The sequence below is a fragment of the Bufo bufo genome, chromosome 4, assembly GCF_905171765.1.
Source record: "Bufo bufo chromosome 4, aBufBuf1.1, whole genome shotgun sequence".
Taxonomy (NCBI): domain Eukaryota; kingdom Metazoa; phylum Chordata; class Amphibia; order Anura; family Bufonidae; genus Bufo; species Bufo bufo.
Genome location: NC_053392.1, coordinates 83,353,354 through 83,370,249, shown reverse-complemented (window position 1 = coordinate 83,370,249; position 16,896 = coordinate 83,353,354). Strand labels below are relative to the sequence as shown.

Here is a 16,896-nt window from a genome sequence, read left to right as displayed (position 1 = left end):
TTGAGGCGTTCCATATATCAGCTTCCACAAAATAGTGGTAGAGGTTATCCATATACCTGTATCCACAAAATACAGATTGCGGGTTTTGATATGTACCTGCTTCAACTGAAAACTGATTGAGTCCTGCCATATATACGCTTCCAGAAAATAGTGGAAGAGGTTTTCCATATACCTGCGTCCACAAAATAAGAGATTGCTGGTTTTGATATACCTGCTTCAACTAACAACTGATTGAGGCCTTCCATATACCTGCTTCCACAAATACTGCTCTTCTCTAGGGAATTAGGCACAGGGTAATTTTGAAAATGACAGGCAGGAAGAGGCAGGACGTTCCACGGGGGTGGGAGGGGTCGGGAAGGTGCACCAGGCCAGAGCATAAGTGAGAAGTTGGAGAAGGTGCGTGCGATTATGTCAAAGGACACACCACAGTTGGTTGAATGGCTCACTCGGCCTTCCGCTTCTGCACCCTCCTCATCCTCTGAATCTGCACCCTCCTCACTCTCTGCTGTGTGCACCCCCAAAGACACCACTACCACCACCACCATAGCCCCTCTACTCGAGTCAGAGGAATTATTTTCCCATCCTTTACCATACCGATGCGCAGCCATTCTTGGCATCGGATGAGGAAGAGGAGGTAGCAACGGCCGCCACCCAGCGGTCTAACGACAGTACCCAGATCAACCCAATGAGGGTGGTCCCCGCTGTTTCTGCCTACTCCGAGATTGCTAATGTCAGCAGTGGTGAAGGTGACGATGATGATGTGACGATGGACGTCACGTGGGTGCCCACAAGAGAGGAAGAGGGGAGTTCAGAGGGAGAGACGGAGTAGCAGATAGGGAGGAGGAGGAGAAACAGAACTCGCAGTGCACAGGAGGCAAAAAGCAGACTGCAAATGTATCTGGAGCGAGCCATGCACAGTCACATCTTGCGCTCCCAAGACGCTGGCACATGGCTCTGTAGTGTAGGTTTTTTTGAACGTGTCAGCTGCTGACAATAGTGTTGCCATCTGTAGCCTGTGCTGTCAACGCATAAGTCGTGGTAAGCCCAACACTCACCTAGGGACGACCGTTTAAGAAGGCACCTGGCCTCCCATCACCGAGCCCAGTGGGAGCAACACCGTCAGAACCCACAAAGCCACACTCCCGATGCTCAACCTCCTGTCTCTTCTCCTTCTACTTTTCCTTCTCCTCCCATTTGTCCTCCACTCCACCTTCTACTGTGCTGTCGTCGCGTTTATCGGATAATCCTCTTGCCGAACCGCTGACCGCTGGCTTGTCGGAACTCCTAGCCCGCCAACTACTGCCATATAAATTGGTGGACTCGGATTCCTTTAGAAAATTTGTGGCCATTGGCACACCGCAATTAAAGGTCCCCGGAAGGAAATATTTCTCCCAGAAGGGCATCCCTTAACTATATGGCCACATTCAGCGGAAAGTTAATATATCTCTGGCACATAGTGTCGGTGCCAAGATACATCAGACCACAGACACGTGGTCTAGCAAACACGGGCAGGGAAGGTACATAACTTTTACTGCCCACTGGGTGAACCTTCTGACGGCCATCAAGCATGTAACCCTTGGCACCCGTGTGGATTTGGTGTTACCTCCACAGATTGCATGCAGGCCTGCCACCTCTTCTTCTCCTCCTCCTACTCCATCCTCCATCTCCTCCTCGGCTGACTCCTCCTTTTTCACTGCTACCGCCTCTTCCGCTGCACCCCCCAAGCTCCCCAGAACCTATTTGACGTGCCAGGTGGGAAGTTGCCATGCTGTGCTGCAGCTGTTGTGCCTGGAAGCCAAGAGCCACACCGGTCCTGCACTGCTGCCAATCAGTGGCTAACACCGCTCAATTTGACAGTTGGTAAAGTGGTGTGCGACAACGGTGCCAATCTGCTGAGCGCGCTGAAACAGGGCAAAATGACACACGGTGTCGTGCATGGCACACGTCCTGAACTTAGTCGTGCAGCGATTCGTTGCCAAATACCCCAGGGTCCAGGACGTTTTGCGGCAGGCCAGGAAAATCTCTGGCCATTTTAGAAGATCTTACACGGCCATGTCTTGCCTTGCTGATGTTCAGCGGTGACACCACCTGCCCGCCAGATGTCTGATTTGTGACAGCCCGATGCGCTGGAACTCCACCTTGTATATGCTTGATAGTCTGCTCCAGCAGCAACGTGCCGTTAACGACTACCTGTACAAACTCTGCAGCAGGACAGGTTCTGGAGAGCTTCGTTTCTTTTCACCGTGCCAGTGGCTGCTCATGAGCGACACATGCAGACTTCTGCGGCCATTTGATGAGATCACCAAACTGGTCAGTCGCAGCCAGGGAGCCATCAGTGACATCGTACCTTACGCCTTCTTTCTGGAGCATGCAGTGCGTCGTGTTATTGATCAAGCCGTCGAGGAGCAGGAGCAGGAAGATAAGGAAGTCGCAATGCTGAATGAGTTCCCAGGGGAGATACTCCATTTGAGACAAGTCAGAAGGAGTCTGAAGAGGAGTCAGAGGAGGATGGTAGCTGGGGGGAGGAGGAGCAATAAGAGCAGGGTTTGAGGGGGGCTTTAAAATTATCGGGGATCCCCTAGTCATTCCCTGTACTGTGCCCTCTTATACCCTTTTATCCGGTCACGGTATGGTGGTGTTATCCGGTCACTGTACAGAGGTGTTATCCGGTCAATGTATGGCGGTGGTATCCAATAACTAGATGGCCATAACTGTATCCCTTTCCTTGCTCACGCCATCTTTTTTTAGACCTGACATAAGCGGGAAAAATATGCAGATTGCGGTGCTAAGGACCTTTGCGCCAAAATCTGTGTCAGAAATTCACCTCACATAGACGTATTTCTATATAATAAATGACCACCTAATTGTATTATTATTCGGGGGTAGGGCTAATATCTTCATATTATATAGATTCTAGTGTATTATACTGTGCCCTGTATATCCCAGTAGAAAATGATCCTTGCGAAACACAGTACTCATCCCTGACCACCAGGACCAGGTAGAGCTCTGTCAGTACATGGCGGCCTCCCCTCTCCGCCACACTGCTCCGATGTGTACTGGTGCTTATTCTGACACTAAGGCTGGGTTCACATTCTATTTTTGCCATCCATTTAATGCATAGAAAAAATTTATGCGTTAACAGATGCATCAGACGGATGCCGTACAGTGGAGTCCATTCACCATACAGTTCCATGGTAGGAAAAAAAAATTGTTAACGTATGCATTTTTTTTATGGACTACAAAAACGTGGAGTGCTGCACATTTGTATACATCAAACCGATAGGAAATAAAAATTTTCTAGGCTCCAGCAAGGCACATTTTTGAGAGTTTCCCTTTAAGACGCATAAAAATGGCCCCTGATTAAAATACATATTTTTTGGGGAATTTTTGCCATTGATCCCCCTCTGGTATATCACTGTCCATGTTGTGGGACTATTTGTGCACTTCTAGTAAGAATTTGGTGGATGCAAATATGACCTGAAGGTTTTTCAGGTTCGCCTGCTATTAAATTCAATGAGCGCAATGCGAACGCGCAGTTCGCGAACATTTGATCGCGGACGCGCGTTTGCGTATCGTCCTGGCCGATGTTCGCCCATCACTATATATATATATATATATATATATATATATATTATCAAGAGAATAATAAAAGCTACATTTTAATAGGCCAGTTTCCTATATGGCAGTGATACTGTTGGTTTGGACTTTTGGCCGAGAAGATAATTGTAATGTCAGTGATACTCTGCATACAATATATGTAACCAGCAAAAAAGTCCAGTTTTCCCCACTTATGTACACATCCGTCTCTGGATTACGTAGCTTTATATGTTGCAGTTGCATTCATTAGATTTAGGAGGCATTAGCTCTATGGGACCAAATTTACATAAGATAGATGTTGTCTCTTCCTATTGCCGTCAGTCACCTCCTCTGTTTAATTACTGCAATTTATCATGTAAACCAGTGACATTAGATTACGATCTGTCTCTGTCTTATCCCTATTGGCAATTCCACCTTAAAGACGACCTGTCACCTCTCCTGACATAGCTGTTTTTGTAACTACTTAAATTTCCCATGTATTAACAATTCCAGAGCATCTATTCTTATGACTCTATGATGTGCACAAGAGCGTGTCATAAGAATGAATACTCTAAAATTGTTATTTCATGTGAAATGCAAGTAGTTGCTAAAACAGACATGTCCATCAGCTGAGCAGGTAACATGGTGGATCGTGCCTTTTATCACATTGGCAAGTCAGCTCCTGGGCAAATAAAGCTGCCAGTACACATTAGCCTATAGTTGTGATGGCTAACCTCTGGCACTCCAGCTGTGGTAAAACTACAACTCCCAAGATGCACACTTGCTTGGCTTATTTTAGAACTCCAGAAATGAATGGAGCAGACTGGGAGTCGTAGTTTGACCACAGCTGGAGTCCCAGAGGTTAGCAATCACTGGCCTGTAGACAGTGTTCTTTGACTTCAGATTTAGGGTTAAGGGTTGAGGTTGATCAAGCATGCTGCAAAAATGTCTGGCAATAGCTTGTCTACCTCTTCCCATTGAAATAAACATGCATGCTCATGGAAGGTTGCAGGAAGTACCTGTTGGCCAACAAGTACCCATTGCTGGTCTCACGTTGTCTTTAAATTATCCATGTATCAGTAAGTACAACAGCACAGAAGTCCTTCAATTCCTTGCTGCCGCTTCAGGTGTCTGCACCCAATCATGATGTACGCTGCACCAACATGGTGGACAACATTGGTTGTGGCTTTCTGTCTAGAGACCTCCCATTTATGAGTATTACTACTAGAGATTTAAAGTCTTCATAGTTACTCAGTGGTAAACTTAATACCAAGCCACCCGATCCGTCACCTACATGGCATGACCTTGCTATATGGAATGTCCATCACTTAACAGTCACTGCAACCACCATGAACAAATAGTAAAAATGTAAATCTTTAAGAAGATCCTATTATCAATGATTGTATGGCTAGTTCTGATGACCAGAGCTTTGTCTCCTAGCGGGCATAATTATAAGGTATAAGCAGGGAACCAGTGCACACATGAGACATGACCTGCAAATTAATCCAAAAATACATTATAAAAATGAAATTAAAATGATAAATTAAAGGAACTTAATTTTTTCGCAGGTGAAATTAAAGCAATTTTGAAGACCATCTGATAACCTGAGGGAGAACATCCAAAAGTCAATAGGACATCTGTGTCTCACTGTTCTTGAAATATTATAGGATTCTTTTTTTTCTTTGACATTTTAATTAATAGCCTTGGGATGTTCTTTGGTGAGGCCAGTTTTCTTTAATTCTGATGACACAATCTGAAGAACATAACACAATTACAGGAAACGAGAAGTGTGTTACTCTGGTTATAGATTGTCAATATCTCCAGCGCTCTTGCTTGGTTTTGCTAAATCCCTCTATAAACATGTCCTACAATGTATGAAAGAACATCTGATATAGATATAAAGGGATTTTCTATGGGTTCCAGCATCTGATGCCAACAACAAAGAGTTTCAAGGTTTAGTGGCCTTCCAGCAGTCAGACACGAAAGGACTTATTTTGTATATGTGCCACTATTCCTGGAGGATTCTACTACAATATTATAATATTAATTTATCCTATAAATCCATAGATTGCCAAATTAAGATTATCTGTCGTTAGTTGCCATCCCCTGATGAATGGAACTTACAAAAACGTGACTGACTGCCAAGTATTAGAACCACACAGGATCTTTAAAAAACCACTGCTTTGTATTAAAGGGTTGGTTCCATTTAGAATATCCATTTTGAAATACCAAATACTCCATAAGTGAATTTTGAGTAAATTGGGGCTCCTAATTTTGAGAGACCATCTCTAATTGTGCAAGAGCAGGTTGTCCATTCCTGGGCAAGTATTTCATTTAATAACAACTATGTAACACTTCATGTATCCTGTGGAGGCGCTGAAGTGAAATTTGAAACTTGAGTTCTGCAACAGTTTACACCTGATCATCAATGGTCCCTTGAGATGGATTATCCAAGTCCCTTTAAGATACTGCTGTCTGTGCAAGTATTGGTTAATATCTGAATAGAGCTTGATCTGAGCTTTGCTTCCAGGGAACAGTAGTTTTTACACTAACCAGTGTGCAATCATGTGTTGTAGGGTAAACTTCTGAATTATAGGAGTTAAGATAGATTATTAACTGTGTGTATGCCACCAAACTTCCAACTGGCTGCAATAGAAAGTAGCATAAATCTGAGTGCAGCTCTGAAGTATTATGCATCTATTTTGGTGGACACGAGGTCAAAATTGATAATATGGTCCTGTAAAAATAGGGCTCTTGAAGGCGAACAAAAGGCTGGACTAGAGGAAATAGTACAGTGGATAACTTTCTGCTGATATGACCTGTGTTTGCAACGATAACAGCAGAGGTAAAAAATGAAGGGAGTGATTTTTTTAATTTTATATTTTTATGTATTTTGTTGTTCCATACATCTAGATTAGAATAGAAAATGACTCAACTTTCAGATAACCTTAATACTAATTCATTATGCAGACAAATGTGTCTCCCTGGTTACAGACTACAAACAAACCCTCTGTAGTCTGATCCTCCTTCTGTTCCCTAATTTCTTGCCATCCTACAATGACATTTTGTTTTTCTCCGCAGGCATGACTGACATGTAAAGCAGGATGGCAAACAATAAAACATTCTTCAGCCATGAGGGCTTAATCCCGGTATACAACAGGGAAGAAGACCTGTTTGAATCTAAGCTTTCAAAAGAAGCTGATATTATTGCTGGGTTATACCTGCTGATCATTGGTAAGTCAAGTATGCTATTGTGCCATCCTCTTGCTTTATTCGCTATGCAAACTCTTCAGTACAACATAGATTCAGGAATTTGGAAGTTAACGTTTGTGCTACAGACACGCTTGCTTGGAGTTAACTTTTTATTGCATTTCATTGCATCAAGTTAAGCTAAAGTATCACCAAGCATTTACGTGCAATTCCATGCCTAGCCACACTGTGTGCTGTTGAGCAGAAGCATGTCCATGCGCAACGCTCTTTTTGCGATGGGCTTTCATGACGGTGTATTACAAGTGTAGGAAGTCCATGAAGAATTTCATTCTTGTAGGCCATTATGGATATTGAAAATCTAAGAGATTGGTTTAGAAATCACATACATGCTTTACCATTCTTCCAAGCAACTTCTCCAGTACAGCTGAGACCTCTTACATTTCCCGCAATGGACATTGCCTTTTTGTTAGATGGATCTCCTGAAAATTAGCTGATCCTGGTCCTTGAGATGTAATCTGTAGGGCGATCTGGCAGCAAGTTTCCAGCTTCCCTGCATTGCCACTGCAGGGGAAAAGGGGTACTGCAATTTTTTTTCTATTGAAATCAATGGTCTGTCCATAATACACAGCCACCTAGAATGAGAAACACTCTTTATAATCAGTAATGACTAATCACAATTCTCATATCTAGTCTTTTTGTCGCGTAGAGAAATTTTATAGGAGTGGCTGTTGGACCCACTCATTATATTCACAACACTTTTTCCCTTCCTGGGCTAATCCCACAGCCCCAGAAGAGTAAACTACTGGAGCCGACAATGCACTTCAACCATCACCCCAAAGGTGGCGGTTGTTCCTCACAAGCAGTAAGGTATTGTCTAGAAGTCGGAAAGGTTGCCAGATGGTTAGGGCATGGTATACATAAAGCTGATCAGATGCCTAAGACCAGACATACAGTTAATGGAGCTTTTGCTGGGATTTACTTCACAAGCATAAATCTATGGTGAATGTCCATAAACTTCAAGATGACTTGGACACTCTTGGGTTTTTGGGCATCCACTTGGCAAATGAGGTTCAATGTCAAATATGATGCACTAAATGCAGCAGTATTTGTTTGCAGAAATACGACATTTATGCTGGAAACCCTCCGGATCCCCATTGGATCCCATTATAGTCAACGGAGATACGGTGGTGCCCGGCGATGTCCGGCTAAGCCGGATACAGTAATTCCAGTAGTCAGTTCCTCTGCCTAAACAGAGATGTGAATGTAGCCTAGGTCCATTGCTTCTGGCCATGGGCATGGGTGAGGAAAGGGTTTCCACTAGAGTAATTACATTTTGAGGATGTGCTCTCTTTAAGTAAACTTTTATTTGCATAGTCAATTCACAGAGTATTATGTTCTCGCAATAGAAACATTAGCCATATGGAATCGCCTCTAGCTTGTAGCATTATTACTTTCTACTGATGTCATTTTTAGCTTCATAATAGGAAGGTAAGTGACAGGTAATTGCTATGATTTGCACACCATATTTTCTTCTAAACCCCCCCCCTCCCATTCTGCCCCAATTTCCAACTCTAACAACGCTGGATGTTTGCAAGACCTCAAAACTTGACTTCACCGACAGCAGTCATTAGCAATGAGCAAAGTTTTAAAAATGTTTATTTTTTTCTGCTTTGCAATAAATTCGACTCGTTACAAATTACTTTGCAAATAATCGAATTTCATTGTATGGAGCGGGCGCAATGACAGGGAACGGTGATCACAACTCCCCCATTAAACCCCTCAGATGCCACTTTTAATGCAGATCGAGGCATCTGAGAGTCACATTCAGCCTATCAGGGGGTTAAAAAAAAATACATATTCACCTCATCCATTTGATCGCGGAGAGGCTGTCACAGCCATCTTGATTGAAGAAAACGTGCCAATTCTATTGTGCGCTGACTTGTGACGTCATTGGCGCGGTGCCGTCATCAATGACATCGTCATTTCAGGAAAAATGGATTCGTTGCCATGAAGCGCCAAGAAATTTGGATTTCTGGCGAATCTAATCTTTCCTTCGCTCAACACTAGTAGTCACAAGTGTCTCCCCGCACTCAGATACCCCCAGGACTTACAGTACGGCTGAACTACACAACAGTCAGACGAACAACAAATATGAAGTAAGGTATCAATACTGGCAGACATCAATATACTGAAATGAACTCCAACCCAAGGGCCACAGGCGGTAGAAGGGAGATGTAACGACAATTAGTTTGCAAACCGATGAATGACAGTGGACGGAAATAACGATGTCATGAAATGATCTTGCTCTGCAAACAACCCAGCTACGCAGCCAAAGCAAATCAGAAACCAACTTCAAACTTCGCTGCAGACAACAACAAATGCCATGATACACTGATAAATCACAACCTAGGTAGTGAATCTGGAAAGAAATGCACAGAGCATACACTATCCCCAGCAACCACAAGAAAAAAGCCTGCAAATAAAAAGGCTAAGGAATCAACAACTCCACCCAAAATTAACTAGGTCCGCCTAGGAGATAATGTAACCCAGATTCAAAAGCACTGTGTGGGCACAATTCGGCTCTTTGTGGGCAAAGCTATGAGTGCTCTAACTTTTTGTACTACTTTGTACTACTTTACAATTGCATGTATTTAGGTGAAAGCTACACAGCCACTTTGGTCTCCTTACTACATGGACATCTATTGACTGTGGCATATGACACAACCGGGATACGGCAGTCACCCAAAATCCAAAGTTGTGCATGACTTTGCAGTCAAAAAACGCAGTGTAAGGCCTCATGCACACGGCCGTTGTTTTGGTCCGCATCAAAGCCGCAGTTTTGGCGGCTCGGGTGCGGACCCATTCATTTCAATGGGGCCGCAAAAGATGCGAACAGCATAAAAAAAATATAACATGTCTTATTCTTGTCCGCCCTTTGCGGACAAGAATTGGCAGTTATATTAAAGGCTGTCCGTGCCGTTCCGCAAATTGCGGAACGCACACGGACGCCATCTGTATTTTTCGGATCCGCGATTTGCAGACCGCAAAATGCACAACGGTCGTGTGAATGTAGCCTAAGTAATGCTTGGCTGTGTTTGATTTAGCAGTTTTTTCGCAACTCTAAAGTAGTCACACTAAAGCTGTGCAAATTATGCTGAATTTTTGGTTGAGGAGTCTTGATGTCTCGTTACCAAAGCCTTCATCAGTGATAATTATTCTCATGTGTATTTAGGTACATGCTTATGCTTTGTCTAACTGCAGCCCTTCTCTAGATTTCGCTATAGGGTTCCAAGGTCACTTGTTGCCCCCCTGAAGGAAATAACTAGAGATGAAGCAAAGTATTTAAAAATTCAATTCGGCTGCTTCGCCAAATTTTACCAAAAACATTTGCTTCGCCACAAAGCGCATTTCTTTGTAAGCAGTGGTTACAATGACGGGGAGCGGTGATTGCGCCTCTCCCCGTCATTGTACCCCTCAGATGCCTTGTTCATACATGATCGCGGCATCTGTTGTAAATAACAGTGTAAAATAAAAATCAAACTTACCTGATCCATTTGTTCGCAACGGGCCGGCCGCTGACATCTTGCTTGAAGATCTGGCACGGAAACGTCACCGCATGTGGGATTTCATGCAATATCTTCAAGCAAGATAGCAGCGGCCGACCCGTTGTGAGCAAATGGATCCGGTAAGTATGATTCTTTTTGTTTTTGACAATATTTCAGGTTAAATGGATTTGCTACCACGAAGAGTGAAGAAATTTGGCGTCGCAGCGAATCGAATTTATCCTGAAACCACTGAACAAACAAATTAACTTTGGATATGGTCTTTCCCTACTGCTGTACTTACGTGGTTATGACACGGGTCTAGTCTATATATGTCTTCAGTAATTATTTCAGGAACCAGATGTTTTTTTTTTCTCTTTCAGGCGTCCTATCTACGCTTGGGAACGGATATGTATTATTTATGGCTTGTTGGAGAAAGAAGAAGCTCAGACCAGCGGAAATCATGACCATAAACTTAGCCATCTCTGACCTGGGAATTTCAGGTAATCACTGTTTAACGATTGGTTGAAAAGCATCGGCCAGTAGGAGCAACCCTATTGAATCAAGCAAACTGCCTGGTATGGTTAGTCCTGCTGATTCAGATGATACCAAGGATCAGGTTGTAATAACTCGGAGCACCTCAGCTGCTCTGCTTTTCACCTTTGCCACTCCCCCTTCTCCTTGCTGTTCTTTTGCCTGCCCCTGTAATTGCACACATGTCCTGTTGAATCGCCAGTCAGTGCATGCACAGTACATCCCTGTCAGCTCACTGACGCATGCACCGTGAATCTTCAATCAGCGCATGCGCAGCACATCTCTCGGCTTTCCCTGATGCTGAGATTCTGACTGTCATACGTCAGTTGAAGATTTAACGGCACATGCGCGGGATTACACGGCCAGGGAAGAGGACAGTGAGAATGTCTGACCCTGTCGGTCAAGGCGGGAGTGGCTTTGAGTCTATGGCCTGTAGACTTCTTTTGGTCCCGTATTATAGCTTCGTACAACTTGAAGGCTGCACTGTGCCATAATATGGTATACGCACAAGCCTTCGCAGAGACACAATTTTGCTTTTCTAGGGAGATGCATTTCAAATGCCAATTAGTGCTGGGATTTCCTGCTGGGATAGGGGGGAAGAGAGCTACAGTAATTCACTCTTTTGGATTTGAATACCAAGATGTTCACGTGACTCCTACATAGTTACTATATTGGGAAAATGTATAGAAAATCCAATGATCTTGAGAGCCACCACCCAGCTAAATGACATCGTCCTCTTAACTTGAAGTCCTTATTTCAGCGCTGGTCACGTGCAGTAAGTAAGTATGAAGCCGGAGATCACAGCCTTGTCAGAAGGTCTGTGACTTCTATTGATCCAATATTCACCTCCCATCACCCGAGCACAGCGGCTCATGCCACCAGCGTGTTGTCTCAGAGGAACACAAGCTAATTTGTCAGTTTATTAAGCAATTTGTCTAGTAATTAAGAGAATGGAATGAGATAGCGAAAGCTCTGAGAGGAACAGAGAACGTATCTAATCTCAGAGCAATTATCTGCCTCTGTCAGCCCCGTTTAAGGGGATGCCGCTTTAGAGAATTCCTATTGGTAAGCAAGATCCCCTGATAATATGACAATCAGGGATTTTCCTGCTGTTGAGACTCCTAGCTGTCATCTATTAAATGCAGGGGAATCTGGCAGCGAGTGTTCAATTCCCCTGCAGTGCCACCAAAAGGGAAATGAAATATTACATCATTTTTATTGAAATCAATGAGGTGTGTGTGTGTAAAGAATGGACATGTCAGGTCCGCCAAGCCAGGAGATAACATTTTCTTGAGGTTCATTGTAAATTGGCATTTTAAAACAGACAGGCCCATTTGTTGAGTGGTGAATGTGAAATATGTTTGTGCATCCCTTGGCTTGGTGATAATGGCATATTTGGATGGGAATTAGATTCGGCGTTACCAAACATACAGGAATATACAGCACTACATACCTATTATATGCAGTGATGCGTCCTCTGATGTAGATGTTCTCTTTCCTTATCTTCTCCATTGGGAGCAGACCACCATGATGACATCTTTCAGCCACATCGCGTCTCTGCACAATTTGCCACACAGGCATCTTAGATTTCTCACTTTTACATCATCTGCCCCTCTGCTGGTGCCTCGACAGTGTTATCCTGTAGCTACCCCAATAATCTGCCCTTGTGCTCCCCTATGCCTCCAAATACTTTAGTGCATAAATAACAGTACCATATAGATAGTCCCCCACATACTAATAGTGCTACCAAAAGTCCCAGCAATTATAATTCTCTCTCAAAGTGCCCTCATAACTAATAGTGTCCCCTAGAGTGATAATGATCCCTGAGAGTGCCCCAATTATTAGTAATGCCGTCCATATTGTGCCCAATAATAATAATGCCTCCCATAGTACCACCAGTAGTAATAATGCCCCAAAGTGCCCCCAGTAGTAATAAGGCCATCCGAAGTGCTATCAGTAGTAATAATGCCCCCTATAGTGTCCCAGTACTGATAATGTCCCAGTATAGTGTCCCCCTATAGTGTCCCAGTACTGATAATGCCCCCTTATAGTGCTGCCTGTAGTTGTAATTCCCCAGTAGTTATAACATACCTTTTGTAATTCCCCAATAGTTATAACATCCTCCGGTAGTGTCCCCAGTAGTAATATGGCCCCTCTATAGTGCCACAGTAGTTATAGTATCCCTCTGTAGTGCCCCCAGTAGTTATAATGCCCCAGTACTTATAATGTCCTCCTATAGTTCCCCCAATAGTAATACAGCCCCTCTATAGTGCCCCAATAGTTATAATATCCCCCTGTAGTACCCCCAGTAGTAATAAGGCCCCTCTATAGTGCCTTAGTACTTATAATGTCCCCCTGTAGTGGCCCAGTAGTTAGAATGCCCCAGTACTTACAATGTCCCCCTGTAGTGCCCCCAGTAGTAATAAGGCCCCTCTATAGTGCCTTAGTACTTATAATGTCCCCCCGTAGTGGCCCAGTAGTTAGAATGCCCCAGTACTTACAATGTCCCCCTGTAGTGCCCCCAGTAGTAATAAGGCCACTCTATAGCTCCCCAGTAGTTATAGTGGCCCCATCTAGTGGCCCCAGTAGTTATAATTTCTCCTGTATTCACCCAGTACTTATGTCCTCTTGTAGTGTCCCCAGTCGTTATACTGCCTCTGTTAGGGTGGCCAGAGGACCGGTTTTAGACAGGACAGTCCGGTTTTCAGACTCCCTGTACTCGGTCAGGTGCAGGACCTGGACAGACACAGGGATGTCCTTTTGAACAGCTCACTCTCAGACAACAGCACTGTACTGTCTGAACGTGAGCTGCAGGGAGAAAGTCGCCCTCCCTCCCACCCCTGCAGCTGACAGAAGTTGATTTTACCTCAATTTTTCAAATCCCCGTCGGCTGCGGAGTGGGAGAGGGCATGGCCTAACTGGATTGGGCGTGGCTTAGCAGTGGTGGGGGCGGGGTTTTACAGTCCATCTTTCCGGGGTGGCCTGAGTGGCCACCCTTGCTTCTGTGTGTTGCCTCAAAGTGACATAGGAAAAAATACTCACCTGCGTTGCCTGCCCCCTGGTACCGGCGGTCGCTATGAAATAGTTGTGACTTCTGTGTCCTGGCGCAGTCTCCATTGACTTCCATGGGTGGTAAAATTGGTGTCATTCTGGCTTCCGATGGAGCCTAGCTGATTTTTGTAAGGAAGCAAAGAATATTAAAAAAACACTCACTGTGATTTTTCAGCGTTACGTGGAGGTATCAAAGTAACACTTCATTACCAACCGATACCACATATGGATGCATGATCCCTTACACAGGCATATTGGCCTATGCAGTCTTTTCCTTAAATAGTCTAACGTGTCTTACTCAATTTATTATAGCCAGAGATAGTTTAATCCTCTCCTCCAGTCATTTATAATAACATTGCAATCCTTCCATCTGGATTTTACATATTAAATACAGCAAGAAGTCAATCAGAATGATTTAATGCAACCACAGATAATTTTGAGGCATCTCCAGTGACTTTAGATCTCCTTGTGAACCTAATATATTGGTCAGTTCTAGTAATTATTACAAAGGATTGTATTAGAGTGCTATAGTGAATAACTAACCAGTACAATATTGCCCTCTAGTGGAGAATAGAGGAATTACATACCTATAACCTCATTTTTGTTCTCACTGTAGCTAATGAAGAATGGATGTGTGTAGATGAGGGAATTGCTGAGCTGAGCTTTCTATACATTTTAATTGTGACATTGATACGGAGTCACTTAGATTACTCCAGTGACACATTTGCAGCCGGGAACTCTGCAGTGCATCTACATATATAAATGAGACACCCACACAATCACATGGTCCTATCTACCTACTGCCCTAATATTTAAAATTAGTTCAAGACAGGAGGATGGGATGGGCATGGACACCACTGGACGCTAGTTATTTAACTCCTTCACCTCTCTAGACCACCAGGTGGAGTTAAATCCATAACCACCACCATGAATGTTCCTAACAACACCTTTATCACCATAGACCCTATGTTATGTACCAAATAATCCCTTCACCAATCTAAACCTCTAGAGATATATATACACACAGTATTTTCCATTTTACTGCCATAGATCACTAGGCATGTACCAATTAATCACTTTGCCAATCCAGACTTCTAGAAATGGAATTAATCATACTAGGGATGTCTTCACCACAGTAGAACACTGGGAATTTACATGCAGTATTTTTCTCTTCAGCCCCTATAGACCACCGGGGAGGTACTCTACCTATTAACTTCTTTACCACTCTAGTCCATGAGGAGTGTGCATATTTTTCCTTTCACAACTATAGACCACCAAGGATGTACATATCTTCCTCTTTACCACTATAGACCATCAGGGATGTACTGTACCTATAAACTTCTCCACCACCTTAGACCTTATAGACCATCAGAAATGTATCTAAAGACCTCTTCATCAGCCTAGACCACTAAGGATGTACATATTTCCTGCTTCATCACTATAGACCACCAGGGATGTACTGTACCTGTCAATTTCTTCACCACCCTAGACCACTAGTGATGCACATTTTTTTTACATTCACCACTAAAAAGACCTCTACATTTTAACCCGTTCAACAGTCTAGACAACTAGGACTATACCTATTTTCTTCTTTACCACCCTAGGCTTAAGTGATATCACATTTACTACTCTGGACCACAAGGGATGTGGCCATTAACTTTTTAACCACATCAGATCATTATGAATATGCCAGTTTATTCCTTCATAACTCTAAACCACAAGATGTGTACCTTTTTAACCCTTTACTACCTCTCACTGCAAGAAATTGGACCATTAAACTGTTAAAGAGTTTTTTTCCTGCCAATTCAATATTGAGGATAGGTCATCAATATCTAACTGGTGGGAGTCCAACTCCAAGCACCCCTGCCGTTCAGCTGTTTGAAGAGACCAGAGCGCTCCAAGGCCAGTAGTTCATTGGCCGCGTGGCCTATTTGCAGCTCAGTCCCATTCAAGTGATTGAGCCTGGGCTGGAATACCAAGCACAGCCACTATACAATATATGGCGCTTGGTATGCTATGAGAAGAGCACAGTGCTCACCAAAGACCAAGGAGGACTAGCCTATTAACCTCTCCTCAACCCAAGACCACCAAGGATGTGACCACTAGCCTCCTAACCATACTAGACCACCAGAAATACAGAAATATTATTTCAGTCAACCATCTGATAGTCCAGAAATTGTCATTAGATGTGTAAAACAAAGATTATCTTGAAGAGAATCCTCTAAATCAGAAAATATAGGGGGCGATTTATCAAAACGGGTGTAAAATAGAACTGGCTTGGTTGCTCATAGCAACCAATCAGATTCCACCTTTCATTTTTCAGAGCTCCTTTGGAAAATAAAATGTAGAATCTGATTGGTAGCTAGGAACAACAAGCCAGTTCTACTTTACACCAGTTTTCGTAAATATCCCCTATAGTTTTATTTTGGCAATCTTGCATTACTGGCAATCACTGCTTAAAGAAGTACTACCATAAACTCTATATTAACCCCTTAAGGACACGGGCATATTTCACCTTAAGGACTAGGCCATTTTTTGCAAATCTGACCAGTGTCACTTTATGTGTGAATAACTTTAAAACGCTTTTACTTATCCAGGCCATTCTGAGTTTGTTTTTTCGTCACATATTGTACTTCATGACACTGGTAAAATGGAGTAAAAATGTTTTCTCGTTTTTATTTATAAAAAACAAATTTACCAAAAATTTGGAAAAATTAGCAAATTTCCAAGTTTCAAATTCTCTACTTCTATAATACATAGTAATACCTCCAAAAATAGTTATTACTTTACATTCCCCATATGTCTACTTTATAGTTGGATCATTTTGGGAATGATATTTTATTTTTTGGGGACGTTACAAGGCTTAGAAGTTCAGAAGCAAATCTTGAATTTTCAAAAGCCCACTTTTTAAGGACCAGTTTAGGTCTGAAGTCACTGTATGAGGCTTACATAATAGAAACCACCCAAAAAATGACCCTATTCT

At 43.1% G+C, this 16,896-nt stretch overlaps 1 protein-coding gene across 2 annotated transcripts in view; it reads left to right on the top strand.

Moving 5' to 3' along the window:
- OPN5 (opsin 5) overlaps positions 1-16,896 on the top strand; it is a 167,048-nt gene that overhangs the window by 91,280 nt on the left and 58,872 nt on the right. For both annotated transcript variants that reach the window (XM_040430981.1, XM_040430980.1), the window contains exons 3-4: positions 6,658-6,810; positions 10,712-10,831. In XM_040430981.1, coding sequence (XP_040286915.1) covers positions 6,681-6,810; positions 10,712-10,831 — 250 coding nt within the window. In that variant the 5' untranslated portion in view covers positions 6,658-6,680. The remainder of the gene's footprint in view (positions 1-6,657; positions 6,811-10,711; positions 10,832-16,896) is intronic.